The 19935-nt window shown below is 39.9% G+C and overlaps 1 protein-coding gene across 8 annotated transcripts in view; it reads right to left on the reverse strand.

Moving 5' to 3' along the window:
* The window catches only part of LOC130913123 (transducin-like enhancer protein 4), a 93055-nt gene that overhangs the window by 22822 nt on the left and 50298 nt on the right, over positions 1–19935 (reverse strand). For 5 of the 8 annotated variants that reach the window (XM_057831456.1, XM_057831463.1, XM_057831458.1 and 2 more), the window contains exons 7-10: positions 17368–17569; positions 17110–17126; positions 1542–1664; positions 1394–1447 (exon numbers count right to left, since the gene is read on the reverse strand). In XM_057831456.1, the coding sequence (XP_057687439.1) occupies positions 1394–1447; positions 1542–1664; positions 17110–17126; positions 17368–17569 (396 nt within the window). The remainder of the gene's footprint in view (positions 1–1393; positions 1448–1541; positions 1665–17109; positions 17127–17367; positions 17570–19935) is intronic. The other 3 variants (XM_057831459.1, XM_057831461.1, XM_057831462.1) reach the window with 1 other exon arrangement.

The following is a 19935-nucleotide window of genomic DNA, read 5'->3' on the forward strand; positions in this document are numbered from 1 at the left end:
GTGGCAAAATCGATTCTGCCATGTGGCATTTTTGGGGTATAAAATCTATTTGCCACAGGGCAAAAAAAAAATGCCACATGGCAAAATCCACTTTGCCACATGGCAAAATCCATTTTGCCAAAAAGCCACATAGCAAAATCCATTTTGCCACATTGCAAAAAAAATGCCACATGGCAAAATCCATTTTGCCAAAAAGCCACATTGCAAAAAAAATGCCACATAGCAAAATCCATTTTGCCACATACCAAATACCAATTTTGGCTCTTGCTGTCTCTTCTAATTTGCCAAACAAAAATATGCTATACTACAAATGCTAACATATTTACAATTCTCACAGCAAATCGCTCACAAGTAACTCCACAAACTGTAGCTGTAAACTTAATTACAATTGCATACAAAAACGTATATTAGCTGAAACAACTTACAGACTTATGTGGGCCAAACCAGAGTGCAGCTTTCCTTTATCTACGTCACACATCAGTCTGCTTCTCAGTCATACATGGCGACAGTCTGGCCAGATCCAACGCTGCCACCAGAGGGCAGTGTGTCCGCCATCATTAAACAAAATACAATTCTAGTGCTGCAACGATTAATCGCTTAACTCAAGTTATTCAATTGGGAAAAAAAAAGATTCAAATTAAATTTAGCTGCTTCGAGTATTCGTTTAATTAAAGTAGCGTTGTAATGGTTTGTTTTGAAAGTGTTTGCATTTCATTTTAATCATTTGGGTGGATACACTGCCCTCTTGTGGCAACAGTGAATATGACATAACTCATTTTACATGGCTGAATCCAACTGCTCCCTGTTAAGACCAACATATGCTACATTTTTGTTTGAGCTAATGTTTTTAATGCATTCATAATTCATTTTAAAGGTATATTTAGCCGTTTTTGTGGAAATTTGCGTTTGAAACATTTGTTAAGAGCATTGGACAAAAAAAATAAAAAACATTAGCATTTTATAGCATTTAAGCTAGTACACTTTTGCAACGTAAGTTAGCCAATTGTTCTTTTGTTGTACTTAGATCCTATTAGATTATTTATTTTATTATACCAGTTGAGGCTAAGCTCAGATATTGTAATTTATTATGTTCCTTGTCCAATTACTCGGTCATTCGATCTAACTAGTTTATCGATTAATCGCCTACTAAAAGAATCAATAGCGGGAACCCTACGCAATACCTTTGGACTTTTTGGATAGTTATTTTGTAGGAGTAATTAAAGGGTTCATGCAGACTAATGCAGAAATTCGGTTTACGCTGCCAGCGTAGGAACGGAACTCGTTCCTAACCCAGTGACTAACAGTATTTCATTATGTCTCACTTTTTTTTTTTTTTTTTTTTGCTTGATCGCCCAGGCCTACTATACGATGATTGTTATCTACAGCTACGTACCTCATTGGAGACATCCACGACCAAGTTGTCGTCACTCTTTTCACCGTCACTCTCCTAAAATATTTTAATAATAAATGAGCAAACTGTAATTTGGGGTAAAATGACATGGAATTTGGTGTCAAATAATCAAAAAAAAAAAAAAACTTGCATAGAGTTTCGAGCTAGACTCCTTTTCGTCTGTCTTTTGCTTCTTGCTGTCGGCGGCATAATCGGCGGAACTTCGGTGCTTCTCTCCGGTCCGAAAACTGGCGGACGGCGACACGGATGAGCTCTGGAAGATAGAAATGTTCAAAAATGAAGTTTGCATGGAGATACAGCTTATGTAGAAGTTTTATCATCTCATTGACTACCACTGACATTGATGGACGTCAATTAAGATTGCAGCGGAATCGGCTAAATAAAATGAAAGGAGCAAGATGCTAGTTTCTCTAACATCTTTCCTTAATAGCTTTGAATAGCCGCACTGGAAAACGTAAACAACACTAATTACACTCTTCTTCTCGGCATCGCTCGGGCCTTCTCAATTGGCATCCGGTCGTGAAGCGCTTCTCACCCGCGGCTGACCAACAGAGAAGAAAAATAAAGCAGGACCTTTAACTCGACCTTTCCGCTAATTCACGCTTGTAACCTTTCCGCTGCCCTTTGCCGTGATGCAAGTGTTGATGACAAGAATCCTGTGAGGGTGGAGCAAAGTTTGGGGCTTGATGTCAAAGTCTGCGTATGCCTGTGTAGCAAGAGTACATGTTTACATTTTAGTCTTGACCATGTTGAAGCAGGTTGTGCAGTGAAAAAGAAAAAAAAATACCCATAAAAAAGGAAAACGTCTGTGATTACCAGTAGCGGGTAGTAACACGTTACATGTACTCCGTTACATTTATTTGACTAACTTTTTGTGAAAAATGTACTTCTAAAGTGCCTGTGACACCATAAAAAAATCTTAAATAGTATTATTATTAGAGGTGTGCAAAATTTCCGATTCTTAGATTATTTGCGATTCGGCCGTGGAAGATTCGAGAACGATTCACAAACACCCAAATTCCGATTATTGAAATATGCCAAGTAAAGCGGAAGTACAACACACTCAGCGCGCCGCGCGGTCTTCGGGGCGCAACGAGGAAGAACGCAGCGAGAGTAGCTAAACATCATGCTTCTAATTACCCGGCCCCTCGGGTAATGCCAATGCTCAACTCACGCCACGAGATAAAAAAACACAACAACATACCTGACTGCTGCCGAAAAGCTGCTACAAAGTACGTCATCCACATAATGTTATGGTAGATATCATTTATATAGGACTAGATGCACCACTGATTCGGGAGCGTGCGCAGCACATCTACAAAAAGCTAGATGCGGCCATTAGTAAACGGCCGCCATCTTAAAGCAGTACACTTCCCTGCAAGGCTGTTGTAGCGAACCTTCCAAGCAAACCTAATTAACTTTTTATCTTAAATACTCCTAAATCTTGTCTTGAATCTATCTTTAAATTATGAAATAGTTTTAAAACTTTGACAAAAGTAGACAGAAGGGAAATTATGGAATAACGGGAGCAATTTTAACAACTGTAACAGTTGATTCACAACATTAAATTAATTGAATGTAGTTTAAAGCTGCTGATACAGAATGGGGACTGGAGTATTTTATTTACTGTTATTTTTGTATATTTGTTTACTGTTATATGCTAACTTGATACTGAAATAGTAGTTTGGTTTAGCCTGAGAGGATTTTTGAACAATTTTGGAACAAATGTACAAAACATTTAATTTATATAAAAAATATATAATTAAAAAAAAAAGGAGGGGGGGGGGGTGCATCAATAATCGTTTTATAATCGAATCGGAGCCTCTGAATCGTAATCGTAATCGAATCGTTAGGTGCCCAAAGATTCCCAGCTCTAATTATTATGTGAATAAAGTCATATTTTGAGACAATTCGACTATATACCGGGTATGAAAATGGGTAAGGGGTTAAAAAGGTGAGAAGGGTGTGGAGGAAATATGTTCCGGTACACTGTACAATAGGGGTGTGACAAAATATTGAAATGGTGATATATCGTGATACGTTGTATCCCCAAAGGTTATCGATATGCTTCTGCCAAGAATCGAGATATCGTTTTAAAAAGGTGTCAATGTCTAAAAAAATAAATAAATAAAAAGGAACTAAAAAGTTCCAAAATCTTACACCATAATAGCAGGGGTCCCCAAACTTTTTCCTGTGAGGGCCACATACCTTTTCACTTCTCTGATGAGGGGCCGGGGTCAGTTTGTAACAGAAAAAGTGTGACGATTGCAGGAGTGCCTAAATGTAAAAATGTATTGTTTTTCAGAATGCCACAATCAAATAACCCTTTCTGGATTCCTAACAGAACAAAAGTAAATAAAATAAAAATACTAATATAATGTAATATAGTATAATTAGGGCTGTCAAAAGTATCGCGTTAACGGGCGATAATTAATTTTTTTAAATGAATCACGTTAAAATATTTGACGCATTTAACTAGGGCTGCAGCTATCGAATATTTTAGTAATCGAGTAATCGACTGAAAATTCTATCGATTAATCAAGTAATCGGATAAAACAAATATATTTTTAGGTGAAGAGCAATTATACATATACATGAGAAAACAAGACATTTCATCTAATCTTGAACCATTTTCAGTCAATCCATGTCTTTATTTTCGATGTATATTGTTGAAAACAGCCAACAATTGCATCTCAGATGTAATGTTAGATCTTATTAAAATATATATATATATCTTACCTAAAAATGCCGTTACGCTTGATAACACACATCACTTAAAAGTTAGGATTTTTTTTCCCACGTGTTTCAATTGAATTTCTCTTTGTGTCAAGCCATTTTTAAGTTCTAGTTAAGTTTTAAGTTAGTCTAAACTGTAAGTCCTGATAGGATTTTGAGTTTTTGCAGTGTTCATAATAAATGTATGATACAGGCTGTATTGGAGCACATTAGGGACCAGTACTACTGCTACTTGATGTTTTATCCAGCAATGACTACTGAGCTAAAATTGATAGTTAGCATGATTAAGTTTTTATTTTACACCCTCATCACTCCACATTGCTATGTTATGTTAAAGCCTGTATGTAAGACACGTTAGCCACGCATCGACAGTGGTCATAATTAATTGAAACCTAGCCCTCCGCAGGGCTAACGTTACGTGAGCTAGTAGCGACAATAACGCTAATCTTATTTATTAGCGCTTAGCGCTCTTTATTAGCGCTTAGCGCTGTACTGCTTTAAGATGGCGGCTGTTTACAAACGCTGCCCAGACGCAGCCAAGTCTGTCATTTCGCATCTAGTTCAACATACATGTGATCTCTATGAGACGCACCAGACGCTACCTGTTACCAATGTAGCATTGTGCGGGCTAGTATTTAGCAACGTCGGCGTCGTTTGTGGCGGCTGTCGGCTGCGCTAAGTTTTTTTTTTTCCCCCTTCTTCCTCTTCGCACGTGACAGCGCGTTGTCCCGCATTAAAAGTAGTCCTAGCAAAACGTGATGCTTAGAGCTGTCAAAATAAACGATTACTCGAGGTGAATAAAATTACTCGGATCAGTTTTTAAACTCGAGTTACTCGAGTACTCGTTTCAGCTCTACATTTAACGCACATGACCCGCTCAAACAGAATAAAATGACAGCACAGTGTAATGTCCACTTGTTACTTGTGTTTTTCGGTGTTTTGTCGCCCTCTTCTGGCGCTTGGGTGCGACTGAGTTTATGGGTTTCAGCACCACATGAGCATTGTGTAATTATTGACATCAACAATGGCGAGCTACTGGTTTATTTTTTGATTGAAAATTTTACAAATTTTATTAAAACGGAAACATTATGAGGGGTTTTACTATAAAATTTCTATAACTTGTACTAACATTTATCTTTTAAGAACTACAAGTCTTTCTATCCATGGATCGCTTTAACAGAATGTTAATAATGTTAATGCCATCTTGTTGATTTATTGTTATAATAAACAAATACAGTACTTATGTTCTGGATGTTGAATGTATATATCCATCTTGTGTCTTATCTTTCCATTCCAACAATAATTTACAGAAAAATATGGCATATTTTATAAATGGTTTGAATTGCGATTAATTGCGATTAATTGTAATTAATTTTTATGCTGTAATTAACTCGATTAAAAATTTTAATTGTTTGACAGACCTACATTTTACACAAAACTCCAAAAATGGGCCCGACAAAAGCATTGGCACCCTTTGAAAAATCATGTGATGCTTCTCTAATTTGTGTAATTTACAGCAACCTGTTACTTATCTGTGGAACACAACAGGTGGTGGCAATAACTAAATTACTCTTGAAGCCAGTTAAAATGGATTAAATTTCACTCAACCTCTGTCTTGTCTGTGTCCTTGTGTGTACCACATTGAGCACGGAGAAAAGAAAGAAGACCAAAAACTGTCTGAGGACTTGAGAAGCAAAATTGTGAGGAAGCATGGGCAATCTCAAGGCTACAAGTCCATCTCCAAAGACCTGAATGTTCTTGTGTCTACCGTGTGCAGTGTCATCAATGAGTGTAAAGCCAGCGGCACTGTGGCTCACCTCCCTAAATGTGGACGGGGAAAAAAAATTGACGACAGATTTCAACGAAAGATTGTGCGGATGGTGGGTAAAGAACCTCGACTAACATCCAAACAAGCTGTCCCGCAGTCCGAGGGTACAACAGTGTCAACCCATACTATCCCAGAAGAATGTTCTCTGGTCAGATAAGACAAAAGCAGAGCTTTTTGGGAAACGGCATTAACATAAGAGTATAGAGGGCAGTGGCGCCTCCAGAAATTTTTCATAGGTGTGGCCAGATGGGGCCACTTAAAATCTTGGGGTGGCCAAAACTAAAAGCCATAATTTCAGGTTTTCATTATATTATTGCAGTAAAAAGGTCAGGGGAAAACTATCAGAAAGACTTAAGGACAAGGCTACTGATATATTTTGGTGTATTGTGTAATATTTGATGTTACTAATGATTTAATGTGCATAGTCCGTAACTGTTCAGTCAACATTTTGAGTTCCACAACAATTCTGTTTTATTGTGTTATGTATACTGTATATTAGGCATAAGGTGTACATTTAACTAGGGCTGTCAAACGATTAACATTTTTAATCGAGTTAATCACAGCTTAAAAAATAATTAATCGTAATTAATCGCAATTCAAACCATCTCTAAAATATGCCATATTTTTCTGTAAAATTTTGTTGGAATGGAAAGATAAGACAAGACGGATATATACATTCAACATACTGTACATAAGTACTGTATTTGTTTATTATAACAATAAGTCCACAAGATGACATTAACATTATTAACATTCTTTCTGTGAAAGGGATCCACGGATAGAAAGACTTGTAATTCTTCAAGGATAAATGTGAGTTTGTATACTGTGACTAAATATTGCCATCTAGTGTATTTGTTGAGCTTTCTGTAAATGATACTGTTGCGACTTAACTGTTCTGCCCAAATGCATGATGGGAAGTTGTGCAACCATGACTGTGTGTGGTGGCTGCAGATGCTATATCTTCTCTGTGTTGGGTAGAGTACAGGGTGTTAAGAAAAAGATCAACTCCTGTCATTCTTCCCCACGTCGCTTCCCACAATATTTATAATTGCTGTGGGAGAGATGAAAAAGCTTTTGCCAATTAAGAGCGCGGCCCCAATGAATGCTTTTATCTACTCCACTCACTTGACACTGCCTCTTTTCTCTGTATAGAAGTAAAACGGCGCCATTGTAGGCTGTTTGCGGCAATGCGGGAATGAGTCGTACTGCGAATGCGTTAATTGTAGAGCTGTCCCGACTAGTCGACATAGTCGACGTCATCGATGACGTAAATCCGTCGACGAGCACAACATCCCGTCGACGGTTAATGAAGGGTTAAAAAAATATATGCGTGGAAAGTTAGAATGTCGGATGCTCTGTTTGCAAGCGGGGAAAGCGGCAAAAAGCCAAAAAAAAGCGCACCAGAGTGTCCAAAACATTGACTTATTTCAAAGAAACAAAGGAGAGTACACTCTTCTGTCCTGTCTGTTCAGTTCCAAGCTTGGCTGCGCGTCGGCCGTGAATAAACAACTCAAGCGCCCTCACGCAGTTTGTAATTTTTTTTTTCCCTTCATTTTTTGTACACCAGAGGGTGCTGTCACCTTACTAAATAATAATGTTTCATTGACAATGGGCCTATAAGTGCTATTAGTATTGTTCTTAATGCTAATTGAAAGGTTTATTTCATGTTATGGTTTATTTTAATGTATAGAAAATTATATAAGGTTAAAAGGTCATAAATATATACAGTATATACAGTCATTGCACTCAAGGGAGAGATTGTCAATGATAAGGTAATAAGGTAAAGGCAATTCATGTAGGCAATTCATTGATATATCAATAAGGTTTAAAAGGAAAAAGGTGAAAAGTTTTTGTTAATTTCTAATTGTGTTGCTTTATTTGTGTGCACCGTAGCTCTTACGGTGTGTTTACATCAAGGATGGAATAAAAGTTGTAAACCATCAGTTTAAGAGACCATCTTTTCAATCGGGATGCTACACTAGTTAATTCTATCAGCATTTGAACTCATTGTTTATTTGTGATTTATTATTGTTATTTACGTGTTTATTTGTACTTTAATAAATAATTTGAGTGTTCCAATATGTTTTTTGTGAATTGATAAGTGTCAACAAAAATTTCATTGCTAAATTAGTAAAAAAATAAAAATAAAAAAATAATTTAATTATTAGATTAGTCGACTAATCGTAAAAATAGTCGGCTGACTAATCGGGAGAAAATTAGTCGTTTGGGACAGACCTAGTTAATTGCGATAAATATTTTCATGTGATTCATTTAAATTAGTTAATTAATGCCCGTTAACACGATAAATTTCACAGCCTACATTTAACAAAACAAAATAAATGCATTCATTTGGGATGAAATGCATAACTGATGCTACAACAATCTAACGATATACTGGCAAGCGGGGTGGCCAGTGGGGTGGCCAACCAATTTATAGGGGTGGCCGTGGCCACCCCTGGCCGCCCCCTGGTGGCGCCACTGATAGAGGGGAAAAAATGAGGCCTTCAAAGAAAAGAACACATTCCCCACAGTCAAACTTAGTGGTGGTTGTTTTTGGGTTGCTTTGCTCCCTCTGGCACTGGACTGCTTGACCGTGTGCATGTCATTCTGAAGTCTGAACACTACCAACAAATTTTGCAGCATAATGTAGTGCGAGAAAAATGGGTCTCCCACAAAGGTCATAGGGCTTTCAGCAGGACAATGGCCCAAAACACACTTCAAAAAGCACTAGAAAAATGTTTGAGAGAAAGCACTGGGGACAGGTCAGCAATGAGTCCAGACATAAATCCCATAGAACACCTGTGGAGACATCTGAAAATGGCACCCTTCAAATCTCAGAGACCTGGGGCAGTTGGCCAAAGAAGAATAGTCTAAAATTCCAGCAGAGCATTGTAAGAAACTCATTGATGGATACCGAAAGTGCTTGTTGGCAGTTATTTTGTCAAAAGGTTGTGCTACCAAGTATTAGGCTGAAGGTGCCAATACTTTTGTCCGGCTCATTTTTGGAGTTTCGTGTAAAATGATAATGATTTAATTTTTGTTTCATTTTGTTTTGTGTTTTTTCATTGCAAGCAAAATAAATAAAGGTATTACTACCAAAGCATTTTTAATTGCAATCATTTTCTGGGAGAAATTGAACATTATCTGACAGAATTGCAGGGGTGCCAATGCTTTTGGCCAGATGTGTATATGTTGAGTTTATAGTTCATTATGACTGTTCTTTTTATTTGTGCACCGTGAATACAAAGAGCAGGCTTTCCCCTATAAATTAAATATTGTGGCGCACCGCCACACTAAAATAAAAGCCGCCACGCCGTGCAAAACGATGTTTTATTTTTTACATTTTTTTAAGGACGTTTCAAACTAGCCGCAGCCTAGTGTGAAGGGTTCAGCGGCAACCTATTCATTGCGTATTGTAACGTCCGTAACTAAACGAGGCCCCCTTAAGAGACGATCGGACGGGGAGCTGGGACGTAGAAGGAAGCGAGAAGGCGACAGCTGTTGCATGTCGCGGAAGCCCACTGTTATTTTGTTATTCTTTTTCTTTATTATTGTTGCCACAATAAAGTGGCTAGGCCAATACAGACCCCCCCCCCCCCCAATCCGGGGCATTACTGTATTGCTACAAGAAAAAAAAAGTTGTATTATTACGTAGGGTAATGTAGCTGTAATCAGCTACGTATTTTACGTACATGTATCGTAGCTGAGAGCTACGACATTAGCCTGGCTAATGAAATATTTCAAATTCATCTTTTTTATTGTTCTTTTTGGTAAACAAAATGTGAAAAAAAATTAATTTGTCATGATATGACGCAATTTTTCCGTGGCACGACATGGTGAGGCGGTCCGACTCCGATGCTGCCCACCACCGCAGCTTAAAAAAATCCTAGGGGAAAACACTGAAGAGTCTTTGGACTAGAGCTGAAACAAATACTCGAGCAACTCGAGTAACTTGAGTTTAAAAACTGATCCGAGCAATTTTATTCACCTCGAGTAATCGTTTATTTTGACAGCTCTAAGCATCACGTTTTGCTTGGACTACCTTTAATGCGGGACAACGCGCTGATCTCATGTGCGTAGAGGAAGAAGTAAAAGAAAAGAAAAAAAAAAACCTTACATCAGCCGACAGCCGCTACAAACAACGCCGGTGTTGCTAAATACTAGCCCGCACGATCCTACGTTGATAGCAGGTAGCGTCTGATGAGTCTCATAGAGATCACCTGTATGTTGAACTAGATGCGAAATGACAGCCTCGGCCGCGTCTGGGCAGCGTTAGTAAACAGCCGCCATCTTAAGGCAGTACAGCGCCAAGCGCTAATAAAGAGCACTAAGCGCTAATTAATAAGATTAACGTTACTGTCTCTAGCTCACGTAACGTTAGCCCTGCGGAGGGCTAAGTTTCTATTAATTATGACCACTGTCGATGCGTGGCTAACGTGTCTTACATACAGGTTTTAACATAACATAGCGTTGTGGAGTGATGAGGGTGTAAAATAAAAACTCAATAATGCTAACTATCAATTTTAGCTCAGTAGTCATTGCTGGAAAAAACACCAAGTAGCACAGGTCCCTAATGTGCTCCAATACAGCCTGTATCATACATTTATTTTGAACACTGCAAAAACTCAAAATCAGGACTTACTGTTTAGACCAACTTAAAACTTAACTAGAACTTAAAAATGGCTTGACACAAATAGAAATTCAATTGAAACACGTGGGGAAAAAAATCCTAACTTTTAAGTGATGTGTGTTATCAAGCGTAACGGCATTTTTAGGTATATATATATATATATATATATATATATATATATATATATATATATATATAATGGTTCAAGATTAGATGAAATGCCTTGTTTTCTCATGTATATTTATAATTGCTCTTCACCTAAAAATATATTTGTTTTATCCGATTACTCGATTAATCGATAGAATTTTCAGTCGATTACTCGATTACTAAAATATTCGATAGCTGCAGCCCTAGGACAGGGGTTTTCAACCCAGTCCTCAAGGCACACTGTGGGTCCTGGTTTTTGTTCCAGCCGATCCAGCAGAGACAGTTGAACCAATGAGGCTTCTGCTAAAACAAGCCACACCTGACTGCAATCAACTGATTGCACTTGTAAAACACCAGATTGGGGAAAAAGTGTTGTCATCTTGTTTGGTAAGAATGAAATCCTGCACCCACAGTGTGCCTTAGTGGAATAGGTTGGGAACCCCTGCCCTAGGACACTTCACAAATTCCATGCATCTTAGTTTTGGAGACATCTAGAGGTCATTCTAAGCATACTGTAGCTGCAACTCTAAATTGTGACCAGCCCATGTAAAAAGGCTGCAGACTTGTCCATGAACTTTCAAGTCAGCAAACATATTAGCACAAAACCGATATTTTCAGGTACAATTTTAAAAGCTTTCATCAACTCTACCAAACAGATTGTTTCCTTGTAAACTGTGATTTATTGGCGGTTGAGCTTTTTAGTCCAAAAATGACAAGAATTAATCGCGGCGTCTCTAAAACAGAATTAACATTATTTAACCGAGCACAAAACACCCGGTTGAAGCCCCGCGGTTCCTCTCCGGCCGACCCGCGGCGTAACGCGCCGTTTCCGCCCACGTTAGCGTTATCGGTGTACAAGGCGTGAACACCAAGGACATTAAGCCACGGAGACTCCTGCGTTTCACACACAGTGTACCCGGTGGATTGTTGCCAAGGCAACTGGAGACCGCTGACAAGGGGCTTATTGGTTTCATGAAGTGACTGTTGGCTGGCGTGTCAAAGAGCATCTCTAAGTATGTATGTGTGTGTTCACTCCCCCACAGGGCGCTAATGAAAGGCATTCATCATCTTGCTCTTCCTATTTTTGCCACAGTTTCCAGAAGACCTCACGCGCATTCGCTAATCGCTGCCATTGCGGCGCCCACAGCCGGGAGTAACGTATTAAGCATTCTTGTCTCCACCGCGCCAGTCAACGCGCAGCCTTGCGAAGCGTGCGCGGCCGTGTCGAGCTCGGGCGGCGGGAATAAAGAAATGCTAATCTGCTCATTGAGTATTCAACAAACCAAACGTTTGCCTTGGGAAAAGACTGAGCTTAAGGGACTAATTAGTACAAGTTGTAATGTTAGTCTTTTTTCCTTCGCGAGCCGTGCTGCTCTTTTTTTGTCTCCGTTTGAGAGTCTCGGAGAAGGCCAAACATTAGACTTGCTTTAAAGGGATGCGCGGGTATAAGACTTGTAGGCCCTAATTAGCCACAGTTGTTTCTTGGACTACAATATGTCATTAGGAACACATAAAATATTGCCATTGATTTAAAAATCTTTAACATTTAGTACAGGTACAGTGGGGCAAATAAGTATTTAGTCAACCACTAATTGTGCAAATTTTCCAACTTGAAAAGGTTAGAGAGGCCTGTAATTGTCAACACAGGTAAACCTCAACCATGAAAGACAATGTGGAAAAAAAACAAAATCACATTGTTTGATTTTTAAAGAATTTATTTCTAAATTAGAGTACAAAATAAGTATTTGGCCACCTACAAACAAGCAAGATTTCTGGCTGTCAAAGAGGTCTAACTTCTTCTTACGAGGTCTAACGAGGCTCCACTCGTTACTAGGGTTGTTCCGATCATGTTTTTTTGCTCCCGATCCGATCCCGATCGTTTTAGTTTGAGTATCTGCCGAACCCGTTATTTCCCGATCCGATTGCTTTTTTTTGTGCTCCCGATTCAATTCCATCATTCCCAATAATTTTTCCCGATCATATACATTTTGGCAATGCATTAAGAAAAAAATGACTCGGACGAATATATACATTCAACATACAGTACATAAGTACTGTATTTGTTTATTATGACAATAAATCCTCAAGATGGCATTTACATTATTAACATTCTTTCTGTGAGAGGGATCCACGGATAGAAAGACTTGTAATTCTTAAATGATAAATGTGACTTTGTACAGTGGTACCTCTACATACGAAGTTAATCCGTTCCAGGACCTTGTTTGTAAGTTGAAATGGTCGTATGTCGAGCAGGATTTTCCCATAGGAATACATTATAATTCCATTAATTCGTTCCACAGCCCAAAAACCTTCACTAAATCCTTAAAAAATACTGCTGGTACTATTACAAATGGCAATTACACATAGCAAAACAAATAAATTATAAATCAAAATCGGAATAATAATAATAATAATAATAATAATAATAATTCCTGTATTAATGTAACGAATCGGGTTCTAATGTGGCGGACGTTTTTTGCTGACCCTGAACGCACCGCGGAGCTGACGTGCCAGAGACAGACCGGTGAGCTTGAGTTTCACTTTCACTTTGAATGTTTTCTTGAGAACACCGTCAATTGCGGCAGACAGAAGGTGTTTTTGTTTTGAATAAGTTGTGAAATAAATGATAAAAACGTGGCGAAGTTGGCGATTTCTCTGGAGATGTTACCACAATAAGAATTGTCAGCTTAACTTATAAAGACTGGCGAACGATGGTCGGAGGAGGACCGTGGAGATGTATTGTTGAGCCATTTCACGGATGCCCACCCTACGCTCATATTTTTCTGTCATTTGCATCTTCATTTAGAAGGTAAGCGTCAACTTTTTCCTTGTTTCACCACCTGTACCAACCTTTTCTGAAACCAGTGTTGATTTGTCACACAAGAAAATCCGCCGTGCATTCGTCTGCGGTGCTGCCATTGTCGTCGTATTTCGAGCATGGCGTCGGATGTAGAAACAAATGGCGAGTCAATTTTACGTCGGATGTCGAAAAGTTTGTGTGTCGAAGCGATCGTATGTAGAGGTACCACTGTATATTGTGACTAAATATTGCCATCTAGTGTATTTGTTGAGCTTTCAGTAAATGATACTGTAGCCATTTAACTGTTCTGCCCAAATGCATGACGGGAAGTGCAACCATGACTGTGCGTAGTGGCACCAATTGATATATCTTCTCTGCGTTGGGAAGTAACATAGGGTGTTAAGGAAAAGATCAACCACTACCATTCTTCCCCACATTGCTTCCCACGATATTTCTAATTGTTGAGAGAGGGATTTTAAGGCTTTAGCCATTTAAAAAGAGGCCCCAAAGACTGCCAAAATTACCTCATTTTACGCTGCCTGTTAGCTCTATATACAGGTAAAACGTGAGTGGGTCGTGCAGCGCATGCGTTAATTGCATTAAATATTTTAACGTGATTAATTTTTTAAAAATTAATTACCGCCGTTTACGTGAAGAATTTGACAGCCCTACTTTAAGCCAAAACTAAAGACTGTAACGTCTGTAACGTTAAAAACAATTAGAAAACAATTTAATTAAAAAATATATACAGTATATATTAAAAAAAGGCATGTCCGATATTTTTTTGCCGATTCCGATACTTAGAAAGTGACGTGATCGGACCCGATCGATCGGGACATCTTTACTCGTTACCTATATTAATGACACCTGTTTTAACTCATTACCGGTATAAAAGACACCTGTCCACAACCTCAGTCAGTCACACTCCAAACTCCACTATGGCCAAGACCAAAGAGCTGTCGCAGGACACCAGAGACAAAATTGTAGACCGGCACCAGGCTGGGAAGACTGAATCTGCAATAGGTTAAACGCTTGGTGTAAAGAAATCAACTGTGGGAGCAATTATTAGGAAATGGAAGACATACAAGACCATTGATAATCTCCCTCATCTGGGGCTCCATGCAAGATGTTACCCCGTGGCGTCAAAATGATAACAAGAACGGTGAGCAAAAATCCCAGAACCACACGGGGGGACCTAGTGAATGACCTACAGAGAGCTGGGACCACAGTAACAAAGGCTACTATCAGTAACACAATGCGCCGCCAGGGACTCGAATCTTGCACTGCCAGGCGTGTCCCCCTGCTGAAGAAAGTACACATCCAGGCCCGTCTGCGGTTCGCTAGAGAGCATTTGGATGATCCAGAAGAAGACTAGGAGAATGTGTTATGGTCAGATGAAACCAAAATAGAGCTTTTTGGTAGAAACACAGGTTCTCGTGTTTGGAGGAGAAAGAATACTGAATTGCAGCCGAAGACCACCATACCGACTGTGAAGCATGGGGGTGGAAACATCATGCTTTGGGGCTGTTTTTCTGCAAAACGACCAGGACAACTGATCTGTGTGAAGGAAAGAATGAATGGGGCCATGTATCGAGAGATTGAGTGAAAATCTCCTTCCATCAGCAAGGGCATTGAAGATGAGACGTGGCTGGCTCTTTCAGCATGACAATGATCCCAAACACACAGCCAGGGCAACAAAGGAGTGGCTTCGTAAGACGCATTTCAAGCTCCTGGAGTGGCCTAGCCAGTCTCCAGATCTCAACCCCATAGAAAATCTGTGGAGGGAGTTGCAAGTCTGCGTTGCCCAACGACAGCCCCAAACCATCACTGCTCTAGAGGAGATCTGCATGGAGGAATGGGCCAAAATACCAGCAACAGTGTGTGAAAAGCTTGTGAAGAGTTACAGAAAACGTTTGGACTCCGTTATTGCCAACAAAGGGTACATAACAAAGTATTGAGATGAACTTTTGGTATTGACCAAATACTTATTTTCCACCATGATTTGCAAATAAATTCTTTAAAAATCAAACAATGTGATTTTTTTTTTTTTTTTTTCTCCACATTCTGTCTCTCATGGTTGAGGTTTCCCATTTTGACAATTACAGGTCACTAATATTTTGAAGTGGGAGAACATGCACAATTAGTGGTTGACTAAATACTTATTTGTCCCACTGTAGTCCCCGGGGTACGACATACTTGACTTACGCGACTGACTTTACGGCGCTGGAGTCTCGTCCGCAATTTTGTGGGGGGTTTTTTCCCCCTCTTTTTAGTCGCAAAAACAACAACAATATTGCACGCCCCACTTTTCAGTTTTTTATTTGTTAAAAAAGTTTAAATTATCCAATAAATTTTGTTCCACTTCACGATAGTGTCCCACTTGTTGTTGATTCTTGACAAAAAATTAAAATTTTATATCTTTATGTTTGAAGCCTGTAATGTGGCGAAAGGTTGCAAGGTTCAAGGGGGCCGAATACTTTTGCAAGGCACTGTATGCACGCGAGGCGAGTCCGCAACTCAGTCATTGCGTCTTTGTGTCGCGGAGTCTCCATGGCTACGTTCATACTATAGGTCTTAATGCACGAATCCGATTTTTTGTCATATCCGTTTTTTTGGCGTGCCCGTTCAGACTGCCTTTATCCATTGAGACCGTTCAAGTATTACGCATGCGCACTAATTCGCAGTCCGACACCCGCTAAGCAAGAAGACCCGCATGCGCAGAAGCATCAAAATAAATGACAGACGTCATCCGTCATTCCAGGGATATCATATTCTGCTTTTCAAAAGGTGGACACAAATAACAGACATAAATAATCCGCGTTTAGGCAAATATTCAAAGTTTATATGGATCGATAGCATGCACGCACTGTCCGTGCACGTCACACACACATACGGGCAGTTTGTCCCGACTCTCGGCCGTGGAGGCAATGTTGAAATATTGCTTACTTGGAACAGAGAGAAAACTGAGCATTCTCAGGCTTATCCTCAACCCATTTGTATTTTTTATGACTGTTGTCAAGCTCAGCCCTTCCTCAAAAGCCGTGTTCACTGCAAGCTAGGCGCTAATAACGCACAGGTGCATCGCTACGGTAACGACTCTCTCGCTATTTGATGACGTAATTGCTGCATTAAATCCGATTTGCGGGACTGGACAGTACAGACCGCCGCGACAGTCTGGAAAAATGTGGCCCAGATCGGATTTAGACCACATACGAAAGTGACCCAGATCGGATTTGAAATGGTCCCGTTCTATGCGACTTGTCACGTTCAGACCGTCAAGTTAATGCCTCACTCGAGTCGGAAAAACACGAAGAAATCGGATTCGTGCATTAAGACCTGTAGTATGAACGTAGCCCATGTAAACTGCCCCTGTGATGTCAACCCTCCCCAAACAGGTCCCAGTCGTTCCACATCCTCTGTATTTGATGCAAGTGTGATGATCGGCCCCTTTTCCGATCACGTGATCGGGGACATCCCTATTTGACACCGCTGCTTTAATTGACTTGACCGAAAGCAATGTATGAGAGTCGCATTAATGAGTAAAGCGAAAGGCTTACCTTCACAGAATCTCTCTCTGAGAAGGTAGACAGCCATAAAAAGAGAAAGAAAACATTCAAAATGAGCACCATGGAAAATCATCACATCAAGCTAATGTGGCAAACACAGATAAACACAGCTAATTGCCTGGATGTGTGAGATTGACTGTTTCAAGAAGATTATCTGATGCAACGTAAGGTAACCCTACAGCGTCATTGCTTGCCTTTGAGGGAAAAGCGGCTCATTATAACAGTAAAATGGTCACACACGGGATTTACCTCGCGGGTGTTCTTCGGCGCTTTCCTGGTGTTTCCTCTCGTCTTTGAGGGGCAACTGATGGCCCAGGGCCGAGGACAGCGCCAGCAGGCTGGCGGTACTGGCGCCGGGGGGAAGAGGAGGGTGAAGGCCCGCCGGGTGCGGTGTGAGCGGCACGGGGATGGCGTGGCCGTGGGACAGGTGTTGAGCTTGGAGCTGCTGCTGCTGAAGCATAAAAAAAAAAAAAAAAAAAAAACATTTAGTCCATATCTGTGATTTCCAGGGTCAGGTATTAATAGTGCTCTTTGCCCACGAGGCAATTGTGTGAAATAACGAGAACTAGTAGATAGGGGTGTGACAGTACAGGTAGTCCCCGGGTTACGAACGAGTAAGTCAGAATTAACCCTTTAAGTACCCCAAAATACCCCTAAATCTCAAAATAACTATCCAAAAACATGTATTATACATCATTGCACTGTCATCGCCAAGACGTTGGAGCTAAGTCCTAGCTAGATAGCGAGCTAAGCTCCAAAATGACGATGTAAGACGTACATGTGGTTTGCTGATTTTATTCAGCTGCTTATGACATCAACATTGCAAAATGAAGCTAAAATAAAATTGAAATGAAATTAAATCCATTTCATCTTCAATAACAGCATTTCAAATCTGCGTTTTAAAGAGCATACGACAGCAGAAAAAAAGTCTTAAATGGCATTATTATGTGAATTAGAATCATATTTTGAGACGATTCGACCATATACAACAATTTAGCAAAGCGCAGATGACGAGAAATTAGTCTTTTAATCTGCCGGTTAGCCACGCCTACAATTATAGGGCTTTAGCGTCCCCAACAGGTGGATGACGTCAGCGGTAGACTAGGCTCATCGGTTTTACTATTCAGCCCATTGAGGGGGGATTGTTCAGAACGAGGAAAACGAGACGAAGAGAGCTGCAAAATGTCATTGTTTCAGTCTCTCTACTCCCAATATTTTTACAGGATATTCTTTTTATCCAAGTATTTTCCCCAATAGCTATATAAATGGCTTGAGAAGGACCAGTCAGCCCGTCGAGGGGGAACTATTCACAATTAGGAAAACGCGACGAAGAGAGCGGCAAAATGTCATTGTTTCTGTCTCTTTACTTCAATATTTTTACAGGATATTCTTTTTATCCAAGTATTTTTCCCCAATAGCTATATAAATGGCTTGAGAAGGACCAGTCAGCCCGTCGAGGGGGAACTATTCACAATGAGGAAAACGCGACGAAGAGAGCGGCAAAATGTCATTGTTTCTGTCTCTTTACTTCAATATTTTTACAGGATATTCTTTTTGCCCAAGTACTTTCCCCAATTGCTAAATAAATGGCATGGTCATGACAAATAACTTGTGCTAAATGGAATATAAAATAATAAAAATCCATTTATTCAAGACGACATGGCAAAATTACTTCATAATGGTCAAAACAGTCGACTTTACCTTTACTGTCACACCTGCCGAACGATATTTTATGACACCTAAATCGGACATATGTCATTTCCCTTCCCCGGCTTCGGAGAATGTAAACAGACCAGAAGGAGTGACAGCTAGCCGACATGCTAACCCGAACCGAGGGATGTTTCAAAGTCTTCGAAGTGGAAAATCACACATAACTAGCCTGGATTATTTGACATGACGACCCGGTTGTCGAGTTTCTTTGCGGATCGTCAAACCGCCCGGCGGAGAGCAATTTACAGTTCGTTCCCTGGAGGAGGGTGGCTGGAATTGTTGTGTAGCTAACGTGCTAACAGCTAACTGCTAATGAGCGTGAGAATAGCTTTTTACATGCCTATCAATGATCAAACGTAAGTAGTCCTTTATTTAAAGGAATTTTATAGTGTTTACTTTGTAATCACTGTATTCGTATTTGACATAATACAAAACAAGATGTTTACTCACTTCCTTGTAAGTCCAATGGTCCCACAGTAAATATCCACGGTGAATGGGAACCTTTTGAAACTCCCAAAAGGCGCATACGCCTCTCCCGCATACAGAATGATTTTTCTGCAGCCGTTTGGCTGGCGTGATGCAAAAAATAAAAGTATTAATCCGCAAAATCAGCTGAATCCTTCGTCCTCATACACAACAGTACACTGTAGCGTGAAGAGGACGTCTTCTACCGTACACGTCACAGCGCCCTCCTCCTCAATGCGAGACCGAAGCCGGAAGTCACTCATTTTCCTGGCGCGGGATTCAAAAAACTAAATAAATATAGCGATCGCTTCCACACACATCCAAGCGGTCCATATCATTCAGGAGCATAAAATACCGCGTGTATTATGAAATAAACATGCTTTTTCGTGTCACAAGCACTTTAAACTAGGATCCACACAAACAATTAGCATGTATCAATTTGTTTCTGATGCTGTGAGGACACCATCACATCAACTTGACCCAAGTATTCGATCAAAATTAAACATGCACAATAAACTGTAGAAAAGATGCAGGTGTTGCTTCTGTGGATGCTTCACAAGCAACAAATGTTCGCGCAGGCTTGCAGCTATTCGGCTATTCAACTTTGGCATTGAAAAGTCGAAATCACGTAAGCTACGTAAG

This window comes from Corythoichthys intestinalis, chromosome 3, assembly GCF_030265065.1.
Source record: "Corythoichthys intestinalis isolate RoL2023-P3 chromosome 3, ASM3026506v1, whole genome shotgun sequence".
Taxonomy (NCBI): domain Eukaryota; kingdom Metazoa; phylum Chordata; class Actinopteri; order Syngnathiformes; family Syngnathidae; genus Corythoichthys; species Corythoichthys intestinalis.